Genomic DNA, 19,927 nt, shown 5'->3' on the forward strand with positions numbered 1-19,927 from the left:
ATAGTCCAGAAACATGAGCACATTATAATCATGCAAAAAAGATCATATGATCAGAATTCATATACTTCAGAAAGAAGAATTTCATGTCTTCCGAGTAGCAGGTAGCATAGTTTCCTCCCAACTAAGGAGCATTTGGGAAGGTAAGGGGCAAAATATGAGTGATGTTGATGCTGTTACTCCTTTTGACCTAAGTTGCTGGTCAAAGTTCAGGGCCCTATTGGTTGTTTCCAGTAGGAAGAGAAATTGATGATAGAGCCAAGTATTTTCTTTGATTCAATCTTGTTTATTTACAAAGATTATATATAATGTCCTGTTTCCTGCACTCAGTAGGAATCAAACAGCAGGAGGCAGCTACTTTGCTCACTATTTCAAATCTGCCTTTCCAGACAGCATTCTGTGCCCCAGAAGCTTTCTCTCTTAGCTTTTTGTCAGGACCTCATTACCAGCACTTCTGCTATGTCTGTCTACCTAGCTTGTGCTCTCTTTCTCTCTGTCCACGCCACCCTCACCCCCAAACATACGTACACCAATCAAAGCCCTAGTCCAAGCATTTGAAAACCCTTGGGCCACATCATTTATTTTCTATTCAAGCTTTTTCATGTGCTTTTGTTTGGTGCTACTGAAATTGTTTCTTTACATGTATCCTGAAAGAAAAGCAGTGGATACACCTAACCCATAACAATAAGGTTTAACCCAACTCACAACAATACTTTTACTTCAGAGTTCCAGAATTTTTGTTATTTCTTTGAACTACAGTGATCTATACTCCTGCCTTTCAAACGTGTTTGCTAACTGCAACACTGTAGTTATAAAATGAATGGTCCTTTTTAGAAGCTGAACTTTATACGTCTGCAAATACATAGGTTCTAAGTTATGCAATTTAGATAATGGAACTCTAAAACAGGTTCTCAAATCACCACTTAATGGCCTCTCGTGGTCATATCCCTGCCATTCATTATATCATGAACCACCTCTCTTCTCCCCCTGTCCACTAGTCATGGGGGAAGGAAAAACAGCAGGTTTTTTTTTTTTGTCTTTTCTCTTAACAGTGTGATGAAAAGAGCATTTCACAGTTTGTGATGAGAGCTCCAAGCGGAAGGTTAAAAGACAGAGCAGAATAAGGAAATACATGTTTAAAAGATCAAATACACATGTCATTTTGAAGGTGACTCATGAGAGAAAGGTGGTTCAGTACTTTAAGTACAGAGTGTTCTGCCTCCAGCTCTTCTCTGTCTCATAGACTCATGGACTTTAAGGCCAGAGGGGACCATCATGATCATATAATCTGACCTCCTTCACATTGCAGGCCACAGAACCTTGCCCACCCACTTCTGTAATAAATCCATAATCTCTGGTTGACTTACTGAAGTCCCGAAATCTTGATTTATAGGCTTCAAGTTACAGACAAGCCACCATTTACTTTAGTTCAAACCAGCAAGTGACCCATGCCCCACACTGCAGAGGAAGGCAAACAACAACAACAACAACAACAAAACCCAGGGTCTCCGCCAATCTTACCTGGGGGAAGATTGCTTCCCAACCAGAAATATGGTGATCAGTTAGACTGTGTGCATATGGGTGAGACCCACCAGCCAGACAGCTGGGAAAGAATTCTCCATGATAACTCAGAGCCCTCCCCATCTAGTGTCCTATCTCTGCCCAGTGGAGATATTTACTATTAGCAGTCACAGATGGGCCATATGCCATTGTAGGCAATCTCCTCATATATTCCCCTCCATAAACTTATCAAGCTCAGACTTAAAACCAGTTAGGTTTTTTTGTCTCCACTAGTCCCCTGAAGGCTGTTCCAGAACTTCACTCCTCTGATGGTTAAAAACCTTCATCTAATTTCAAGCCTAAACTTATTGATGGCCAGTTTATATCCATTTGTTCTTGTGCCAACATTGTCCTTAACTTAAATAATTTCTTTCCCTCTCTGGTGTTTGTAGACCGCAATCATATCTCCTTTGTTAGGGTAAACAAGTCAAGCTCCTTAAATCTCCTCTTGTAAGGTAGATTCTCCATTCCTCTGATCATCCAAGTAGCCCTTCTCTGCACCTGTTCTCATTTGAATTCATCTTTTTTAAACATGGGAGGCCAGAATTGCACACAGTATGCCACATGAGGTCTCACCAGTGCCTTGCATAATGGTAATAACACGTCCTTATCTCTGCTGGAAATATCTCACTTGATGCATCCTAGGATTGCACTAGCCTTTTTCATGGCTGCATCACATTGGCGGCTCATAGTCTTCCTGTGATCAACCAATACACCCAGGTCTTTCTCCACCTCTGTCATTTCCAACTTATACGATCCCCTCTTATAGCAAAAATCCTTGTTAGCCTCTAAGTGCATGACTTTGCACTATTAAATTTCATCCCATTTCTATTATTCCAGTTTTCAAGGTCATGTGTGATTATTTCAGTTCTCCTCCATACTGGCAATACCTCCCAACTTTGTGTCATCCACAAATTTTATTAGCATACTCCCACTATTTGTGCCAAGGTCATTAATAAAAATGCTAAATAAGATTGGTCCCAAGACCAATCCTTGAGGAACAACACTAGTAACTTCCCTGCAGCTTCACAGTTCAATTTTTGAGCATGACCCATGTACTCTCCCCTTTAACCAGTTCCTTACCCAACTTTTGATTCTAGTATTAATCCCCATCTTTTCCAATTTCCCATGTGGAACTGTATAAAATGCTTTACTGAAATCCAGGTAGATTAGATCGACTGCATTTCCTTTATTTAGAAAATCAGTTATCTTCTCAAAGAAAGAGATCAGGTTGGTCTGGCACAATCTATCTTTTGGCAAACCATGTTGTATTTTATCCCAATTACCCCTATGTCCTTAACTACCCTCGCTTTAAAAATCTATTTTAACACCTTGCATACAACTGAGGTCAAACTAATGGGCCTGTAGTTTCCCAGATCACTTTTTTTCTCCTTTCTTAAATATAGGTACTATATTTGCAATTCTCCAGTCAGAGAGTATGACCCCTGAGTTTAAGAGTCATTAAAAATCCTTGCTATTGGGCTTGCAATGTCACATGCCAGTTCCTTTATGTTCTATTGGATGGAGATTATTCAGGTCCCCCGATTTGGTCCCATTCATTTGAGTTTGGCTTCCATTCAGAGGTGGTAATTTCTACTTCCATATACCTGTTCCCATTAGCTGCCCTGCCACTGCCCCCAATGCCTCATTACCCTCATTAAAAACTGAGGCAAAGTAATCGTTTAGGTGTTGGGCCGTACCTAGATTATCTTTAATCTTCACCCCATCCTCAGTGCTTAGCGATCCCATTTCTCTTTCCTTGTTTTCTTTTTATTTATATGTCTAAAGAACCTTTTACTATTGGTTTTAATTTCCTTTGCAAGGTCCAACTCTCAGTGGCTTTTGGCAGTTCTCACTTTTCCCCTATGCTTATTGACCTGCAAGAGGTAGCTTTCCTTGCTGATCCATCCCATCTTCCATTCCTTGCAGGCTTTCTACTTTCTCTTAATAACCCTATTTGAGATGCTTCTTCATCCAGCTTGGTCTGCAACCCTTTCCTATGATTTTTTCCCCCGGGCTTGGGATGCAGGCTTCAGCTAGCTTCTGCAACTTTGACAAAGTAATTCCAAGCCTCCCCCACATTCAGATCCTTGTGAGATGACCCACCGTGTGGCTTTAGCTTAATTCACTGGCACCAGGGTGACAATAGCAGTGATGATGGTGGCAGTGGAAGATGTGGTGGTGTTGGGAGGAAGGCAGCATTAATGTTCACAGTGGGGTGGTGACGTGCTTGGCATCATGATTTGTCTCAGACACTACAGCAGCATCACTGAAATGTTCTCTTGGCACTGCAACAGTAACCTCATGTGCTGGCCCCCACGCCCTCCTGATTATTCTGCTTTATTCAGTGGAGGAAGCAGTGGCAGGCATAACACTGAGTCTTGGTACTAACACAAGTGGCTTTGGACAAGGTGTGCATTGTCTTGCCCCTGACGTTGTTTCTCCTGGTTGGTCAGTCTTGAGAATTACAAGTTGGGGGCATCTTTATAAAGAAGCTATTGAGGCATGCATAGCTCACACAGTCCTTTTGCCACCCACTGAGAGCTGCTGCTGTCGTTGCCTTTCTCCTGAGGGACACTGCCTCACAAAGCCAATATAATGTGCAACCGGTTTGTGGGAACCTGGAAACTTGTCTCCAGTGAAAAATTTGATGATTATATGAAAGAATTGGGTGAGAAATGCTATTTTTATAAGCTTTGCTTGGAAATGTCTCTTCTTCTTCTATTTGCTCCTGGAAAATGTCTTCTCCCCAGGCCTGGGGACTCTTCACTGTGGTTATATCTGTGTTATAGTTCTTTTCTTCTTCTTCTTTTTTCTTTTTCTTTTTCAATTTCAGCATCTTAAAATGAAAAGGAGAAATCTTGGGTTTGTTATAATACATTTACTAACTAACTGATCTGCATCTCTTACTCCCATTTAATGAGAAATGGAAAAAAAACATATTTGTTGTCCCTCTTGCATACACTATTAAACTTAGAACTTACAATCACTTACTGTATTCCGTCAACTTGTGATGGTGCTGCTGTCTCCTGACACTGAGCTCCCTGGGGTCTAAATCCATGAATGAATCCATCTGTAACTGAGAAATGCTGGGAATGAAACAAATTAGGCATTGTTTTTTTAGTTTAATACTGGCTTCATCATTTTGTAATGATTGCACTGGCAGTCAGTCTCAGCATTACTGTTGCTGAGACTTTAATTCCCTTTACTTTAAAGATTAAAGAGAGTAGCAGAATAATTCCAATTGACTAACTATAGTCAATGTTGGGTATAAATTCTGCTAGGGAGGTTTTTGTGACAATACCAGGCCTTAAGAAAATTATTTCAGCCTTGAATATTTGCAGTGACTAATGCTGTACTTTACAAATACTTTGATCTCACTATACCTAGTACCTTTCATAGAATTTAGCACATCATAGAATTTACAAAGATGGTAACTATTATTACCAGCCTTTTACATTTAAAAAACCGAGACACAGCAAATCAGAGGCAAAAGGAGGAATAGAAGTCTCAGAGGACTGCTCTAACTAGTTGACCAGGATGTGGGCTGTGTGGTATAGCGAACCTTGTAAAAGGAGCCTTGTAGATGGCAGTTGTATTTGTAGCTTTTTGCTCCCATTCACTCTTATATTTGAATTTTTCTCTATTTGACATGTTTGTTTCACTGATGTTTAGATGTTTCAGAGATACTTAAGTGTTGTAACTACCCTTCCGTAGCAGAGAATACTAAGAGTACCCCACTTAGTCTCTTGTATATTTTATGTTCTGAAGTACAAACAGAAATGCACTAATTTCTAGATACTTTGATTCTTTACTACAGCTGGTTGAAAAAAATTGAATTTTGAAATGTTTTGACTAGTAAAAAGCAAGGGGCAAATGTTTCAAAAATATTTTTGTGAAAAATTTTCCATGTTTACCACCAGCTCTATTCTCTAAATAGGTGCAGATTAATAGATGCCTGTGTTCCTGCCTACCTAAAAATACATAATTCTTGTGTAGTCAGTATATCCTGGTTTCTAACTACACATACAGTATAATTCCAGTTATCTGAATTCCTTTTATTTGAAAATCCTAGTTTTCTGAATCCACAGTGTGTCCCCAAGTAGCCCTATGTGAGTTAGTCACCTGCTAATAACTTCTAAATTAGCCTCTGAGAGCCTCTTAGGGCAGGTCTACACTACAGCTGGGATCAACGCTCTGAAATTGATCCACCGGCGGCCGATTTAGCTGGTTTAGTGAAGACCCACCAAATTGACAGCAGATCATGCTCCAGTCGACCCCTGTACTCTACCCCCGACGAGAAGAGTAATGTAAGTCGACAGGAGAGTTTCTCCTGTTGACCCCCCGTGGTGTAGACCCCGCGGTAACTCGACCTAAGGTACATTGACTCCAACTACGTTATTCATGTAGCTGGAGTTGCGTAGCGTAGGTTGACTTACGGCGGTAGTGTAGACATAGCCTTAGTGCTAATCAATGACTTTGTATTTTTGCAGTGGTTCTGAGGGGTTACCTGCAGTTACTGAGGCTAGGTCTACACTACGGGGGGGGGGGGGGGGTCGACCTCAGATACGCAACTTCAGCTACGTGAATAGCGTAGCTGAAGTTGCGTATTTTAGGTCGACTTACCTGGCTGTGAGGACGGCGGTGAGTCGACCGCTGCCACGCCGCCGTCGACTCCGCTTCCGCCTCTTGCCGCGGTGGATTTCCGGAGTCGACGGCAGAGCCATCGGGGATCGATTTTATCGCGTCTTCACTAGACGCGATAAGTCGATCCCCAATAGATCGATTGCTACCCTCCGATCCGGCGGGTAGTGAAGACGTGCCCTGAGACCAAATCCAGTTTCAGCAGCAACAGCAGCTTGGAAAGACAAATTAAATTATGTTTAATTTGAATTAATCAGAATTACGTTATGTCCACAATGATTCTAATACCACTCAGTAAAGTTGTTCAAGTTGTTTTTTTACTCTTTTATAAAGTACAAAGTATTAAGCAAACATTGTCATTACACCCTTCATTCCCCATATTTCTCTATCAGTGAAACTGCAGCTCAAAATAGCACTTCTGTTTATCTCAATGCCCGGCTATCCAAAACTTTCAGAAGTCCCCCAGCTCATTCAGATAAACAGAAGTGTACTGTACATACACTGGACTGGGGAATGCCTCAGCCTATGAAATGCAGCCTCTGAATCTGAGGAATTAGTGTCACATTCCAAACAGAGAAACTGTGGTATCTGTTTAAAAGGAAATTGCTCTGATGCGCTGTAAAGCGATAAGGAATTTCTTCCTTCATAGAAGGTATTTTTATGTCTGATTTGCAGGAGTGGGCTTAGCCACCAGGAAACTAGGTGGCCTGGCCAAGCCCAATGTGATCATCAGAATGAAAGGGGATGTGATAACCATCAGAACGGAAAGCACCTTCAAAAACACAGAGGTCTCCTTCAAATTGGGCCAAGTGTTTGACGAAACCACAGCAGATGACAGGAAAACCAAGGTGAGGGTAATGATTTCCTTCTGAGGGTTTCTGATCTGCTGGATGACAAATGGGAGGATTTTTTTATCCTTAAAAGCATAAATCTGCAAAGCACCATAAGAGGAGCAAATGTTGTGCTGAAACCAACGTTGCTGAGTGGGCTATGTGCCGAGAATGTGGAATTTGCTCAATGTTAAGTGAATTGTCTCTTTAATATGCAAGGCTCTGGGAAAATAGTCACATTTTGACTCATTCTTTGGGTCTTTGCAGAGTGTCGTAACCTTAGAAAAAGGGTCATTGGTTCAAGTGCAGAAGTGGAATGGCAAAGAGACCACAATAAGGAGAAAATTGGTGGATGGGAAAATGGTGGTGGTAAGTAACTAAACCATCCCTAACCGTTAATCACTAATGCTGCAATGATGTAGGCCACAGTTTAATAGTTTAAATTTAATTATACTGTCAATTTTCACCTTCTCTTTGGTTTCAGTTATGATAGAAATAGTGAGAGGGTGCGGGGGAGAAATAACTTTAGGAAGCAAGTGGGAATGAAAGTAAACATTATATTCCACACACACCTAAAAAACCCTCTACATTAAGGTGAATTACAGGTAAGACTGCTTCATAGTTTTGTAGATGTTAGAGCGCGAGGGGACCATTGTGAACATCTATTCTGACCTCCCGCATAACACAGGCCAGAGGACTTCCCTGAATTAATTCTTGCTTCAAGTCCAACAGCTGTGACAGAACTAGAGCAGATCTTTTTAGAAAAAACATCCAGTCTTGATTTAAAAATCTGCCAGTGATGAAGAATCCACAACCACCTTTGGTAAGTTGTTCCAGTAGTTAATTGCCCCCACGCTGTTAAAAATGTGTGCCCTATTCCTACTCTAAATTTATCTAGTTTCAACTTTCAGCCATTGGATCTTGTTATACCTTTGTCTGTAGACTGAAGAGCCCACTATTATCGAATTTCTGTTCCCCATGTAGGTACTTATAGACTCTGATCAAAGCATGCTTAACCTTTTCTTTGATAAACTAAATAGATGGAGCTCCTTGAGTCTCACTAGAAGGCATGTTTTCTAATCATTTAATAAGAGGGGCACGAGGGAACTGGAAGGGGTAGAAAGTGCTATGTACAGTCTTCCCCTCCCCCAGTCTTAGGAAGCTCCTTCGGTTTATTTACAACTTATGAATTTTAGGTGGTTCATCAGTCTCCTTGCAAGGAAAAGTTCATTTATCCATTGACAGTCCACGTTTGCAATCGAGTTACACTTTGAACTCTCTACAAGGAAGGGGGAACTTCTTTTTAAAATGAAAGCACTCATGTGATCTTCTATATTAAGCTTACCAGAGCTGATGTTGGTGTCATTGCAATAATACTCATGAAGGCAACATGTGTTCTTGAAAGAAAATTGAAGTCTGTGACTAGCTACTATGTCATGTCTAATTTTATGAAGTATGGTTTTCTTTAAGCACGCTTTTGAAAGTTTATGCTGTTGAAATAGAATCCTTTCCCACTTGGAGGATGAAAAATAATTTTGCTGTTTGGGGATCTATATAAATTAATGAAATAATATACAGGAAATATTTCTATTGACTTCATTAGCCTTTGGATTAGATGCTTATGCACTGTCATTCAGAAGTTTCAATTAACCCTTCTTTTTTGGTCTTAGGAATGTGATATGAAAGGTGTTGTCTGCACTCGAATCTATGAGAGAGTGTGAGGAAATTCCATCTCTACACTGGACTAGAATTGGCTTTGGAAACCCAGCTTAGTTCAATGAGCAAAGCCCTATCTATTATGCACCTTTTTTTCTTATTTCCTTTATCAGGAAAACAACTAAATTATCAAATGATATTTCAAAGCCGTAGTGTAACTAATCCAAAGTATTGTGGTGATTAAATAAAAGCTTCCCGACATGTGAAATGTAGCTTTTGTCTGTGTTGTAGAATCGTTTTGATTTCCTTTGTTGGGAATTGCATGCCTTTCCTTAGGGTTGATGTACTGCATAGAAGATATGAACCTACTTTCCTTGATGTATGGACGAACAAGGCTATTTCTGTTTGAAATGGTACAATACAGACTGCAAGGCACTATCTTTCTTTGGAGGTGTTAAGACACTTTTACTGAAAGCATCCTATCTGGAATAATCCTTATTTCATGGCTTTGATATTGCAGTTTCTCAAATGGTTTTACTATTGAACATTACACATAAGGATATCATCCTTACCCTGCAAAACTAATTAAGGCTCTCCATGCAATGTATAGTGGCCATGCTTGCAGAAGAAATAGCAGTACATCAGTATTACCACATTATTACTTCACTCTGATATTCTAAATATGATCCCACATAGTTTATACCTTTAAATGTGCTGTTTTTGCCATCTTGGCTCTTTTTCCCAAAAAGACTTCCTGGAGGAAAAGAAGCGTGTGTCTCACTCAGTATTTCTATCGGGGAAGGAATAGATTCTCTAATGTCAAATGGTTGTTTCACTGTGAAATGAAATGTGAAGTGCTGTCTTGAATCCATTCTTGAAATCCCAGATCGACAAGTACTCGACCTTTGAAGGTGCTGAGCATTCGAGCTCAGATCCAGCAAATCACTTAAGCATGTGCTTAACATTAGGCACAAGTGATCCCTGTGACTTCAATGAAATTACTCACATGCTTAAAGTTAAGCATGTGCTTAAATGCACATTGTGCTTTGCACCTTGAAGGATCGAACCCTAGAAGAGAATACTTTCAGACTTTAACTGCACATATATTTTGAAGATCATTTGAACACCAACTCTTCCTTTTCACTTATCTGACTTGACTTAGAGTTAAGCATATTGTGCTTCACTTGAAGGAACTAGCTTAAATGAAAGCAGAGCAGGAAGGTAGCATCAAAACCTGTTTTTGAATATGCACATAGAGCTCACATTGACTAGAATGTGAGATGCACAAAGAAAATGCAATATGCTGAATTGGGTGGTCACATTCTACCATCAGTTTACACCCTATGAAGTTTCATTTGAGGTTTATACCAATATAACCAGGGGTAGAATATGTCACCAGGGCCCAGATTTTTTAAGTTATTTAGGCATTGCTGTGCTCAGTGCTGCAATGCCTTTCTAAAGGGATTTAGGTACTTAGCAGTCTAAATCCCATTGGCAGTCATGTTTGTAATTTACGTAACAAAACTATATTTAATTGAGCTGCGTATTTGGCTGGTCAATACTTCTCTCCTTTAGTTTTTCCACTTTGTGATGCCAAGTCATTCAAACTGAGTACATCCAGCAGTATCTATTGACTCGTTAATCAGACTAGCCCCTGTGCCATGGCCTAGCTATGTGGGAAGTTTACATTGGACTCCATGCCTTTTCCTGCTTGGCTAGAACTGATATGATAGAAATAAGTGTTTAGTTTGGCTTGATATGCAGCATAGTACAGGCGTGAATCTTATGCTGGCCAGCTGTATGACGTCGACTATATCATTTCAAGTCTTGGTCTTGATTTCCCCATCTGTAAAGTGGGGATAATGATATTTTCCTCCTTTGTGAAATGCTGTGAGGTATATGGACGAAAAATGCTCTTTAAGAGTTATGTATAATTATAGGGCTCCTATCCTGATTCCCTTAGACGAGTCAATGGGAATTTTGCCTTTGTCTTCAGTGTGAATAAGTTCCAGCCTTAACATTTGTGAAAGTGAAGTACGGACACTTACGACCTGAAGCAGATATAGAAGTAGACTCATCCTTGCACTAGAGAAGGGTCCAATGCAGAGGCAGAAGGGAGGCAGCTTGTGCTTAACATAAGGCCTGTGTTCATGGAGAGCACTAAACATTTCCATGTAGCCTCCTTCTTAATACACCCTCTTTTCTGTCCAGATCTGGAGTCTTCAGTCTGCCATGGGGCCTTAGGAAACACTCAATATAGAAGAGATACCGCTGATTTTAATGCACAGGAGAATGCAGTTATAAATATTTAATACCAAGACTTTCCACATTTCTAAGAGGACAATGTGTTAAAGCAATCATAGTATGTGGGACCAAAGATGGACATTGCTAATATCAATATCATTTAAGTGGTCAGTACTCTGAAACTGTTGGGGGGGGGGGACGTTAAGTGAGGCTTGTTTTAATGGTTCAGCCAGTTTTAGGGGTAGGGGAAACATACGTACTACAGCCAATTTCTGGAGTTGACTGTAAAGATATGAACTGTAGTTAAAAAAGAAGTGTGGCTGTCATATACATGTACACTGAGGATATGTCTACACTGGAGCTGGAAGGTGCAATTTCTAGCTTGGGTAGACATACCTGGGCTAGCTCTGATCAAGGTAGTGTGCTAACAGTAGCAGTGTAGCCATGCAGCATAAGCAGCGGGAAGGGCTGGCCACCCAACTCCATACCTACAGTCTCAGATGGGACTGTACTTGGAGTGGCTAGCATGTCCCACCACTCGCACCACCAAGGCTACACTTCTGTTTTTAGTGCACTAGCTCAATCAGAACTAGCAAGGATATGTCTACCTCAGCTGGAAATTACATCTTTAATAGATTCAAAGGCCAGAAGGGACCATTGTGATCACCTAATCTTACCTCCTGTATAACAAAGGCTATAGGATTTCCCCAAAATAATTTCTAGACAATATCTTTTAGAAAAAATACCCAATCTTGATTTTAAAATTGCCAGTTATGGAGAATCCACCATGACCCCTGGTAAACTGTTCTAATGGTTAATTACCCTTACTGTTAAAAATTTACACCTGATTTCCAGTCTGAATTGGTCAAGATTCAGCTTCCAGCCAACGGATCATGTTATATCTTTCTCTGCTACATTGAAGAGCCCATTATGAAATATATGTTCCCCATGTAGATACTTATGGACAGTAACCAAGTCATCCTTTAACCGCCTTTTTGTTAAGATGAATAAATTGAGTTCCTTGAGTCTATTACTATAAGGCACGTTTTCTAATCCTTTAATCATTGTTGTGTCTCTTCTTGGAACCCTCTCCAATTTATCAACATCCTTCTTGCCAGTGCCAAATATAGAAGTAAAATAACCTCTCTACTCTTACTTGAGATTCCCATGTTTATGCATCTCTAGGTACTACTGAAATACAAGAAGTAAATAGTAATAATGCTATAAATATATAAAATTACAGAGGCGCCTAAACTACTAAAGTCAAATCCTGACCTGGCTCTAGATTCAAACTTTTCCAAAGTTCCAGGTGGTTTCAGTTAAGCCCCATCTCTAATTTCTGCCGTATTACACTAGAGCTATGATGATTTTACTGTTTGGAACATGATGAACATGAAAGCAGCCAAGTTGCAGAGTTTCCATTTAACTATCTCCTGCAGTTAATGACAGCAACCAAAGTGCATGCGTCTTAATACTAACCTAGTCACTTAACATTTCACCTAGTCCTTAAATAAGCAAGATCAGCTCTTGTGAACAGTTCAAAGCTAGTCACCAGACACATTGACATCCTGCTGACCATACAGATCGGAAATGAAAATTCTCTGGGCTCTTTCCTCACGCATCCCTCTCCAGGAAGGTGACTCAAATGTTCTATTACATTCTAAATAAAGCCAACATGCAACAAATGAGAGTAATAAAAAACAGGACAGAAGGGGGGAAGGAGGACAAAGGTAACAATATTATGTGGTTGTATAGGCTATTACTGGGCCCGATTCAAAGGTCACTGGAAGACTTTCCATGGACTTCAATGGACGTACCATCAGGCCTAGTGTGCACAGCCTGATGGTCCTAAATCATCTAAACTTTTTAAAGTTATAGTCTTAAAGATTCCCTATCAAATCATAAACTCCAGTGCTCCCTGGACATTTGCCATCCACTCAGAAACACACACCTTGTGTTCACTGTCTGCCATTAATTCTTTATGGGTTTATTTGTCTGTCCTTGTTTTACCCCTTTCACTGGTATCTGGCTAACCCCTCACACTCTGCCCCTTCTGCCTAGTGTTTTTTGGGTTTCATTTTCCCCAGCAATTTGGGGCCATGATAATTGCGGCTTTAGGTCTTTAGCCCCTGAATAAATGTTACTACTAGTTATGAACTCAGTATTTGGCATGTTCACACTACACAACAGTCATTTTTAAACTGTCCTGGGAGATGGGATTTTTCCAGAACAGGAAAAGTGCAACTTAGCTGATAGTGAAGAAAACAGAGACAGCTGGAGCAGGTGCAGGGGTGAAAGTAACTTAAAGGACTTACTGGTACGCCGGAGTCCTGAGCGGGGGCATGGCCTCAACTGGAAGAGGCAGGACCTTTAAATCAAAATTTAAAGGCCCTGGGGCTCTGGCTGCAGCTGGGAGCCCCAGGGGTCGGGGCAATTTAAAGGGCCCAGGGCTCTGGCCACTGCTACCCCAGCGGAGCTCCGGGCCCTTTAAATTGCCGGCGGAGACCTGCTGCCGCTACCCCGGGGCTCAGGCAGCGGGGCTCGGACGGCGCTTTAAAGGGCCCAGGGCTCCCCGCAGCAGCCGGAGCCCCGGGCCCTTTAAAGCGCCGTCCGAGCCCCGCTGCCTGAGCCCCGGGGTAGCGGTGGCAGGGCTCTGGACGTGATTTAAAGGGCTCAGGGCTCTGGCCACTGCGGGGAGCCCCGGGCCCTTTAAATCACCGCCAGAGCCTGCTGCTGCTACCCCAGGGCTCCGGCAGCGGGGCTAGAAAGGCGATTTAAAGGGCCCGGGGCTCCTGCCGCTTCGGGGAGCCCCAGGCCCTTTAAATCACCAGCCTGGGGAAGCTGGTCTGGTCTGGTCCGGCACGGCGTACCGGCTCTTGCCAGTACGCCGTACTGGACCGTACCAGCTTACTTTCACCTCTGAGCATATGCTACATTCAATCAGTGCCGTGAAGAAGCATTTTATAACACTAATGTCCTTAAAGTAATGCTGGGAGAATCAGGAGAAACTTGTGGGCTTCTGAAACCTCAAGAACTTTTATAGAAACATATTTTTTTCCACAGAAAATTAGTTTTTCTCCACTTCTATGCTTCTTAAATGGAACAAGTGCTGTTGGGACATACACCATGATAGTCTCAATGAACTACATCAATACATTTTGGTCTATACTTCGACCTGTGCTTACACCCAGACAAGCAAGTTTATTTGCTCTTTCCCCATCCCATGGGCCACACAGTCAGGAACTTGGTTCATTCACAAACACCCGTAGCTCATTCTCGATACTTGCATATACACACTAGTCTGTTATTCAGCACTAATGGCTGGATCCAGCGCCCACAGAAGTCAGTGGAAAGACTCCCTTTGATTTCAATGGCTTTATGTCCCTTACCATGGCAACCTACTTATCCTGTCTGTAACACTTGTACTTTTACTGGGCTCTGTGGGGCTCTCTGTTGCCCTCAAGGAAAACCTGTGGCACTACGGGCAGGCACATCACTGCCATCAATGCCCTCCTCTGTCCTCCCTGCCATCCCCTGGCATAGGATTGTGCCAGGGTTGAGAAAGGCAAGTGACTGGGCATGGCCATGGCATGTGGTGTTCCGCTTATTCTTGGCATGTAGATGACCCATAGGAGGCAGTATTGGGGCCATTGCAGCCAGAACATAAATTAGAGCTGTCCTGAGGATGCTCTCACTCATGCCAGGGGATGGGAAGGTCCCATGTAAAGACAGAATACAAAAGTAGACTAAAGCCACCTGTGCTGCCTCCATGTCCCCTTCCCCCACCTCACACACATCTTTTTCCTGTACAAAGAATTGAGACCACTGATTTTAATGTGTGGATGTGACACAGCCAGGCCTCTCCCCATCTTAACAAGCACTCACTGCCATTCCCAATGTCCTTTTAGTAGATTTATGTGTCCAAACATAAACACATAACACAGTTCCTCAGCTCACCCTTTGTCCTAGGATTTCACAGCCTCCCCTCCCAGGGGAATCTGGTAATCCTGCTTCTTGCAGCTTCCAAATCCCAGCCAGCTCCATTCTCACAGCCAGTTCTCATTCAGGCAGCTCTGTTCCCGCTCTGGAACACCAGCCCCAGGGCTACCTCCCTCAGCACCTAGCCCTTTGTTGCAGGGGTTAATTCCACTGGAGTTAATTCCATTCCCTGTGGATCCTCTCCCCTGGCATAGCCTGCCCCCATCACTCTTCTTCTTCTTCTTGTATTTAATGGCATAGCAGACTCACACTGGGAGTCTATGACCGCCAAGTGCTGGATTTCATGATCTATAGTTACAATCTCTTTCTCTTCAAGTATTTTTTTAAGAAATTGTAATATTGCTTGCTTAATGGTGCCCCATTATCCTGATGTTCTTACAAGGTATTTTAGTGTAAACTTTGTCACTTCTAGATGGCCGAGTTTGTCATACAACCCCCCCCCCCACACACACACACACACACACAAATGTTACACTTTTTATGCTCCCAGAGGATGTGATAAACTATTGTTTTTACCTTGTTTGTCTCACACCGCCCATCTTTGCATTTGTTAATTAAGGCCAAGTTACTGTTTAAGCCACAGTGTCTGGTAATTACTTGAAGTAGAGCTACCTCACTCTTTCTCTCAGGTTCTTGCAGTATATCAGCATTTTCAGTTCTAGGGCATATGTCATGAAATCTTTTCCCCCTTGTTTCTTTTGTCCAGTCTTCCTTCCTCTTAGTTCGTTTTTAATTAGCTTTTTAAATTCCTATTTACTTAGAGCAGTGGTCATCAACCGGTAGATCGCGATTGACTGGTCGATCCTGGAGCTTCTGACAGTCGATCACGATCTCCAGCCGCTAAAAGTCTGGCAGTGCAGCAGGGCTAAGGCAGGCTTCCTGCCTGCCCTGGGCCCGCGTCACTCCCGCAAGCGGCCAGCATGCCCCTGCAGCCTGGGGGGCGGGAGGGGCAAGGGATCTCTGTGTGCTGCTCCTGCTTGCAAGCACCACCCCCACAGCTCCCATTGGCCGGGAACAGGGAACTGCAACCAATGGGAGCTGCGGGAGCGGTGCCTGCAGGGAGGGGCAGAACGCGGAGCCACATGCACCCCCAGGGGCCACAGGGGCATGCTGGCCTCTTCCAGGAGTGACGTGGGGCTGGAGCCAGGGCCAGGGCAGGCAGGGAGCCTGTCTTAGCCCTGCTGCACCGCCAACTGGGAGCCGCCCAAGGTAAGTGCCGCCTGGCAGGAGCCCGCACCCCAACCCCCAGCCCTGAGCCTCCTCCTGGAGCCAGCACCCCACACCCCCTGCCCCAGCCCAGTTAAAGTGAGTGAGAGTAGGGGAGAGCGAGCGATTGAGGGAGAGGGATGGAGTGAGCAGGGTGCAGCCTCAGGGAAGGGGCGGGGTAGATCCTGGGTTGCACTTAAATTCAAAAAGTGATCTTGTGCATAAAAAGATTGGAGACCACTGACTTAGAGGAATCTCTATGTCAAGTTTTTCAGCTTTTACAGCATTTTTTTGCTACTTTGTCAGCTGCTTCACTTCCTGCAATCCCAACATATGCTGGGATCCATGCTGTTTCAATGTTTGAACTCCCATCTGTGCCAGTTCTGTTGTTAGTAATAATATTTCATTAATTATATTAATACTGCTATCTGAATTCCCATTTTTGATAGCCAGTAGTCCTGATAGTGAATCTGACAAGATGAAAATGGAGGCAGGTTGCACATCTAATATCAAGTATAATACCAACATTATCTCTGCTAGTTCTGCTCTCATAATGGGTACAAAATTTGATAGTCTGATGGATTTCTTTATTTCAAGTGTTGGGACACAGAATGCTGTCCTCACTCTCCTGTATTTTTCATTCTTAGACCATCCATAAATATTTGGCAATGTTGTCCAGTTTATCACATATACCGTCTATCAATTTGCTAAATTTAATACTTTAGCTCTCCTTTTCCCCTTTTCCTTTCATTAGATACTTCCACATTTTTAACGGAGCGTGATTTTCCACCCATATGTATTTTCCTATGGCTATATATGCTAATTTTCTTTTAGGTCTTTCTTTTCTTTTATTTCCTTTGTCCATACTTTAATCCTATTAACATGATGCCTTTTGTGTTTTTCCCCCATGTTGTCCAGTATTCTTCATATATTTGTTTAGTGTTTCCATTTTTCCTGTTTCCTATGATGTTTGCTCAAATGGTTAAGTCCAATAACTACATTCTTAATGCTCCAGATATTTCACCAGCTGCTCTCTGCATTAAAAAGATGTCATGATGAAGACACCACATCCAATGCATAATCCCAGGTCTTGGATTGAGTCTAGTTTCCTTAGTATCAGAGGGGTAGCCGTGTTAGTCTGAATCTGTAAAAAGCCACAGAGGGTCCTGTGGCACCTTTAAGACTAACAGAAGTATTGGAGGATAAGCTTTCGTGGGTGAATGCCCACTTCATCAGACGCAAGTAATGGAAATTTATACCTGCCTCTGGAAATTTCCATTACTTGCGTCTGATGAAGTGGGCATTCACCCATGAAAGCTTATGCTCCCATACTTCTGTTAGTCTTAAAGGTGCCACAGGACCCTCAGTTGCTTTTTATAGTTTCCTTAGGTTCATGTTTGATGCTGAACTAAATGGTTAGCATCTGGTCCCAGTGTTTGGATTTATTAATGCTCCCTAAAGCTTTACCCTTTCTTTCTCATCTGTGCCACAGGTGGTTTCGGAAATACTTTTAAGTAGATTGATTTTACCTTTACATTTTCAATGTGATCCTTCAAATGTTAGCTTGCTATCAAATGTCACACCCAGGAATTTGTAGCTTTTAACTATGCCTATTTGCTGTCCATATAGAGACAGCTGACAATTTTTTTTGTTTTCCTTTTAGTGACTATCATTCCTTTAGTTCTGAGAATTGAAATTTATAGCCCATGTTTCCCGATTCTGCACTTTTCCTAAGTGCTCCATTAATTTGCTTCTCAGCTATTTCCTGATTTCTGTTTTTAGCCCATATGGCACAGTCATCTGCAAACAAGGAAATACCTATTCCTGCACTTATCCTTTTCAGAAGATCATTTATCATTATGTTGAATAAGATAGGGTGGGTGACCCTCATCTGTGGAGTGCCTTTTGTGATTGTATATATGCTAGAATAGGCTTTCCCTACTCTGACCTGCATAATTCTTTCGCTTAAGAAATCCTTTATCCACCAATATATTCTTGCGTTTATGCCCAGGGATGATATTTTATGCAATAAGCACTTTCTCCATAATGTATCATGTGCTTTTTCAATATGTAGCAAAGCTATTGTCATATATTCTTTATTTACTCTTACTATATGATCAGCTGTACTCCTTCCTCTCCTTGAACCCACTGTGATCACTGTCTATAAGTCCATCTCTCTCAAGATATGTGATAATCTTTCAGTCATCATTCTTTCCATGGGCAGTGCATATAAGAAGCCAGAGGAGGCTAAGTCTCCCTAAAAAAGGCCAGCCATGCAGGGGGGAAATGCTGCAGATGCAGGGTGAGTCACTCCTCTGAAGGCACGCTGCCCCACCACTGCCTATGGAGCTCTGGAAGCTAAGCTCCATAGAAGGGGGGGCACCAGCTCTAGGACCGTGGCCCCACCTGTGCTCTGCCCCACCCCCACTCCATCTCTTACCCCGAGACCTCCCTCCTCTACACCCCCTTCCCCTCCATTGCTCAGCTAAGGCAGGAAAAAGTGATGGGGCCATGACTCCATGCCCCCCTGAGCCCCCTGTTCAGAGAAGGGGGGGGGAAGGAGCCAGCAGCGGGTGGGAGGGAGCTCGGATAAAGAGGCAGAGAGGATTGAGCGGTGGATGGGGGGACCTCAGGGGAAGAGGTGGAGAGAAGCAAGCGGTGGGTGGGCGGGACCTCAGCGAGGTGGTGCAGGCGACCTTGAGGGAAGAGGCGGAGATTAGCGAGCAATGGGTTGAGGGAACCTGGGGGGAGAGGAGGAGAGGAGAGAGCGGTGGGCAGGGCCTCAGGGGAGGGGGCAGGAAGAGGCAGAGTGAGGGCAGGGCCTCATGAGGAAAAGGCTGAGTCGGGGCAGGGCCATCGTCCAGGTGTCAGTGGGCCCCACACATACACACACACTTCTAAGGAGCTTCCAGCACTCGCATGTGAGCCTCCCCAAACGGAAAACTCACACGCCACCTATGATTCTTTCCATGCCTATACCCATGTAAGGGCAACTGTATGCATCAGGTCTTGTTCACAGCTTCCCTGGTTGCCACACTGCAACTACAATCCATTCCGTTGGTAGCTTATGTATTTCCCATATGCTGTTGTATAGTTTTAGTAATATTTTCAGACTCCCTTCATCCAGGTTTTTTAGCATTTTGTTAATATGCTGCCCTGGCCTGGTGCAGAGTTTTTGCTTTTAGCTGTAGATTTTTGAAGTTCCCTCATACAGAAGGTTTCATTTAATTGCATATCTTCATCTTCCTCCAACCTCCTGCAGTTCTGATGATTCTCTTTAATAATTTCTTTTAACCTTAAGCACATTTTCATCATTCATCATTCTGATTTTCATCATTACTAACACCATGAAATATTTCTGCCAGGCCTTCTGCTTTTTCTTCATTTGAGCTTTTTAATCCCTTGGCCTTCTACAATGAGGTCTGGTATTAAATTGCTCTTACTCTGTATTCCGTTCATTTTCCTAATCTGCCTATATACTGCTGATGTTTTAGTATCTTTATTTATTTTCCCACAATACTTTATCCAGTTTTCTTTTTTTGCCTTTTTAATAGTCCTGTGTACAGTTGCCTTGCTTCATTTTTATTTCATTAAGTCCTCACTATTCATTGTATTTTTTCGCTTTCTTATATGTTTTGTTCCTTTTTTCATTGCTTTATTACATTCCTCATTCCACCATTGTACACCTCTACCCCAATATAACGCTGTCCTCGGGAGCCAAAAAATCTTACCGCGTTATAGGTGAAACCGCGTTATATCGAACTTGCTTTGATCCGCCCGAGTGCGCAGCC

The 19,927-nt window shown here is 42.7% G+C and overlaps 1 protein-coding gene across 1 annotated transcript; it reads left to right on the forward strand.

The window, feature by feature from the left end:
- The first annotated feature begins 4,155 nt into the window (after nt 1-4,155).
- LOC135873542 (myelin P2 protein) lies at nt 4,156-8,752 on the forward strand. The gene is made up of 4 exons (XM_065398137.1): nt 4,156-4,228; nt 6,877-7,049; nt 7,299-7,400; nt 8,702-8,752. Exons 1-4 carry the CDS (start codon nt 4,156-4,158, stop codon nt 8,750-8,752), a joined length of 399 nt encoding a protein of 132 aa, XP_065254209.1.
- The last annotated feature ends 11,175 nt before the right edge of the window (nt 8,753-19,927 follow it).

Source organism: Emys orbicularis, chromosome 2 (assembly GCF_028017835.1).
Source record: "Emys orbicularis isolate rEmyOrb1 chromosome 2, rEmyOrb1.hap1, whole genome shotgun sequence".
Lineage (NCBI taxonomy): Eukaryota > Metazoa > Chordata > Testudines > Emydidae > Emys > Emys orbicularis.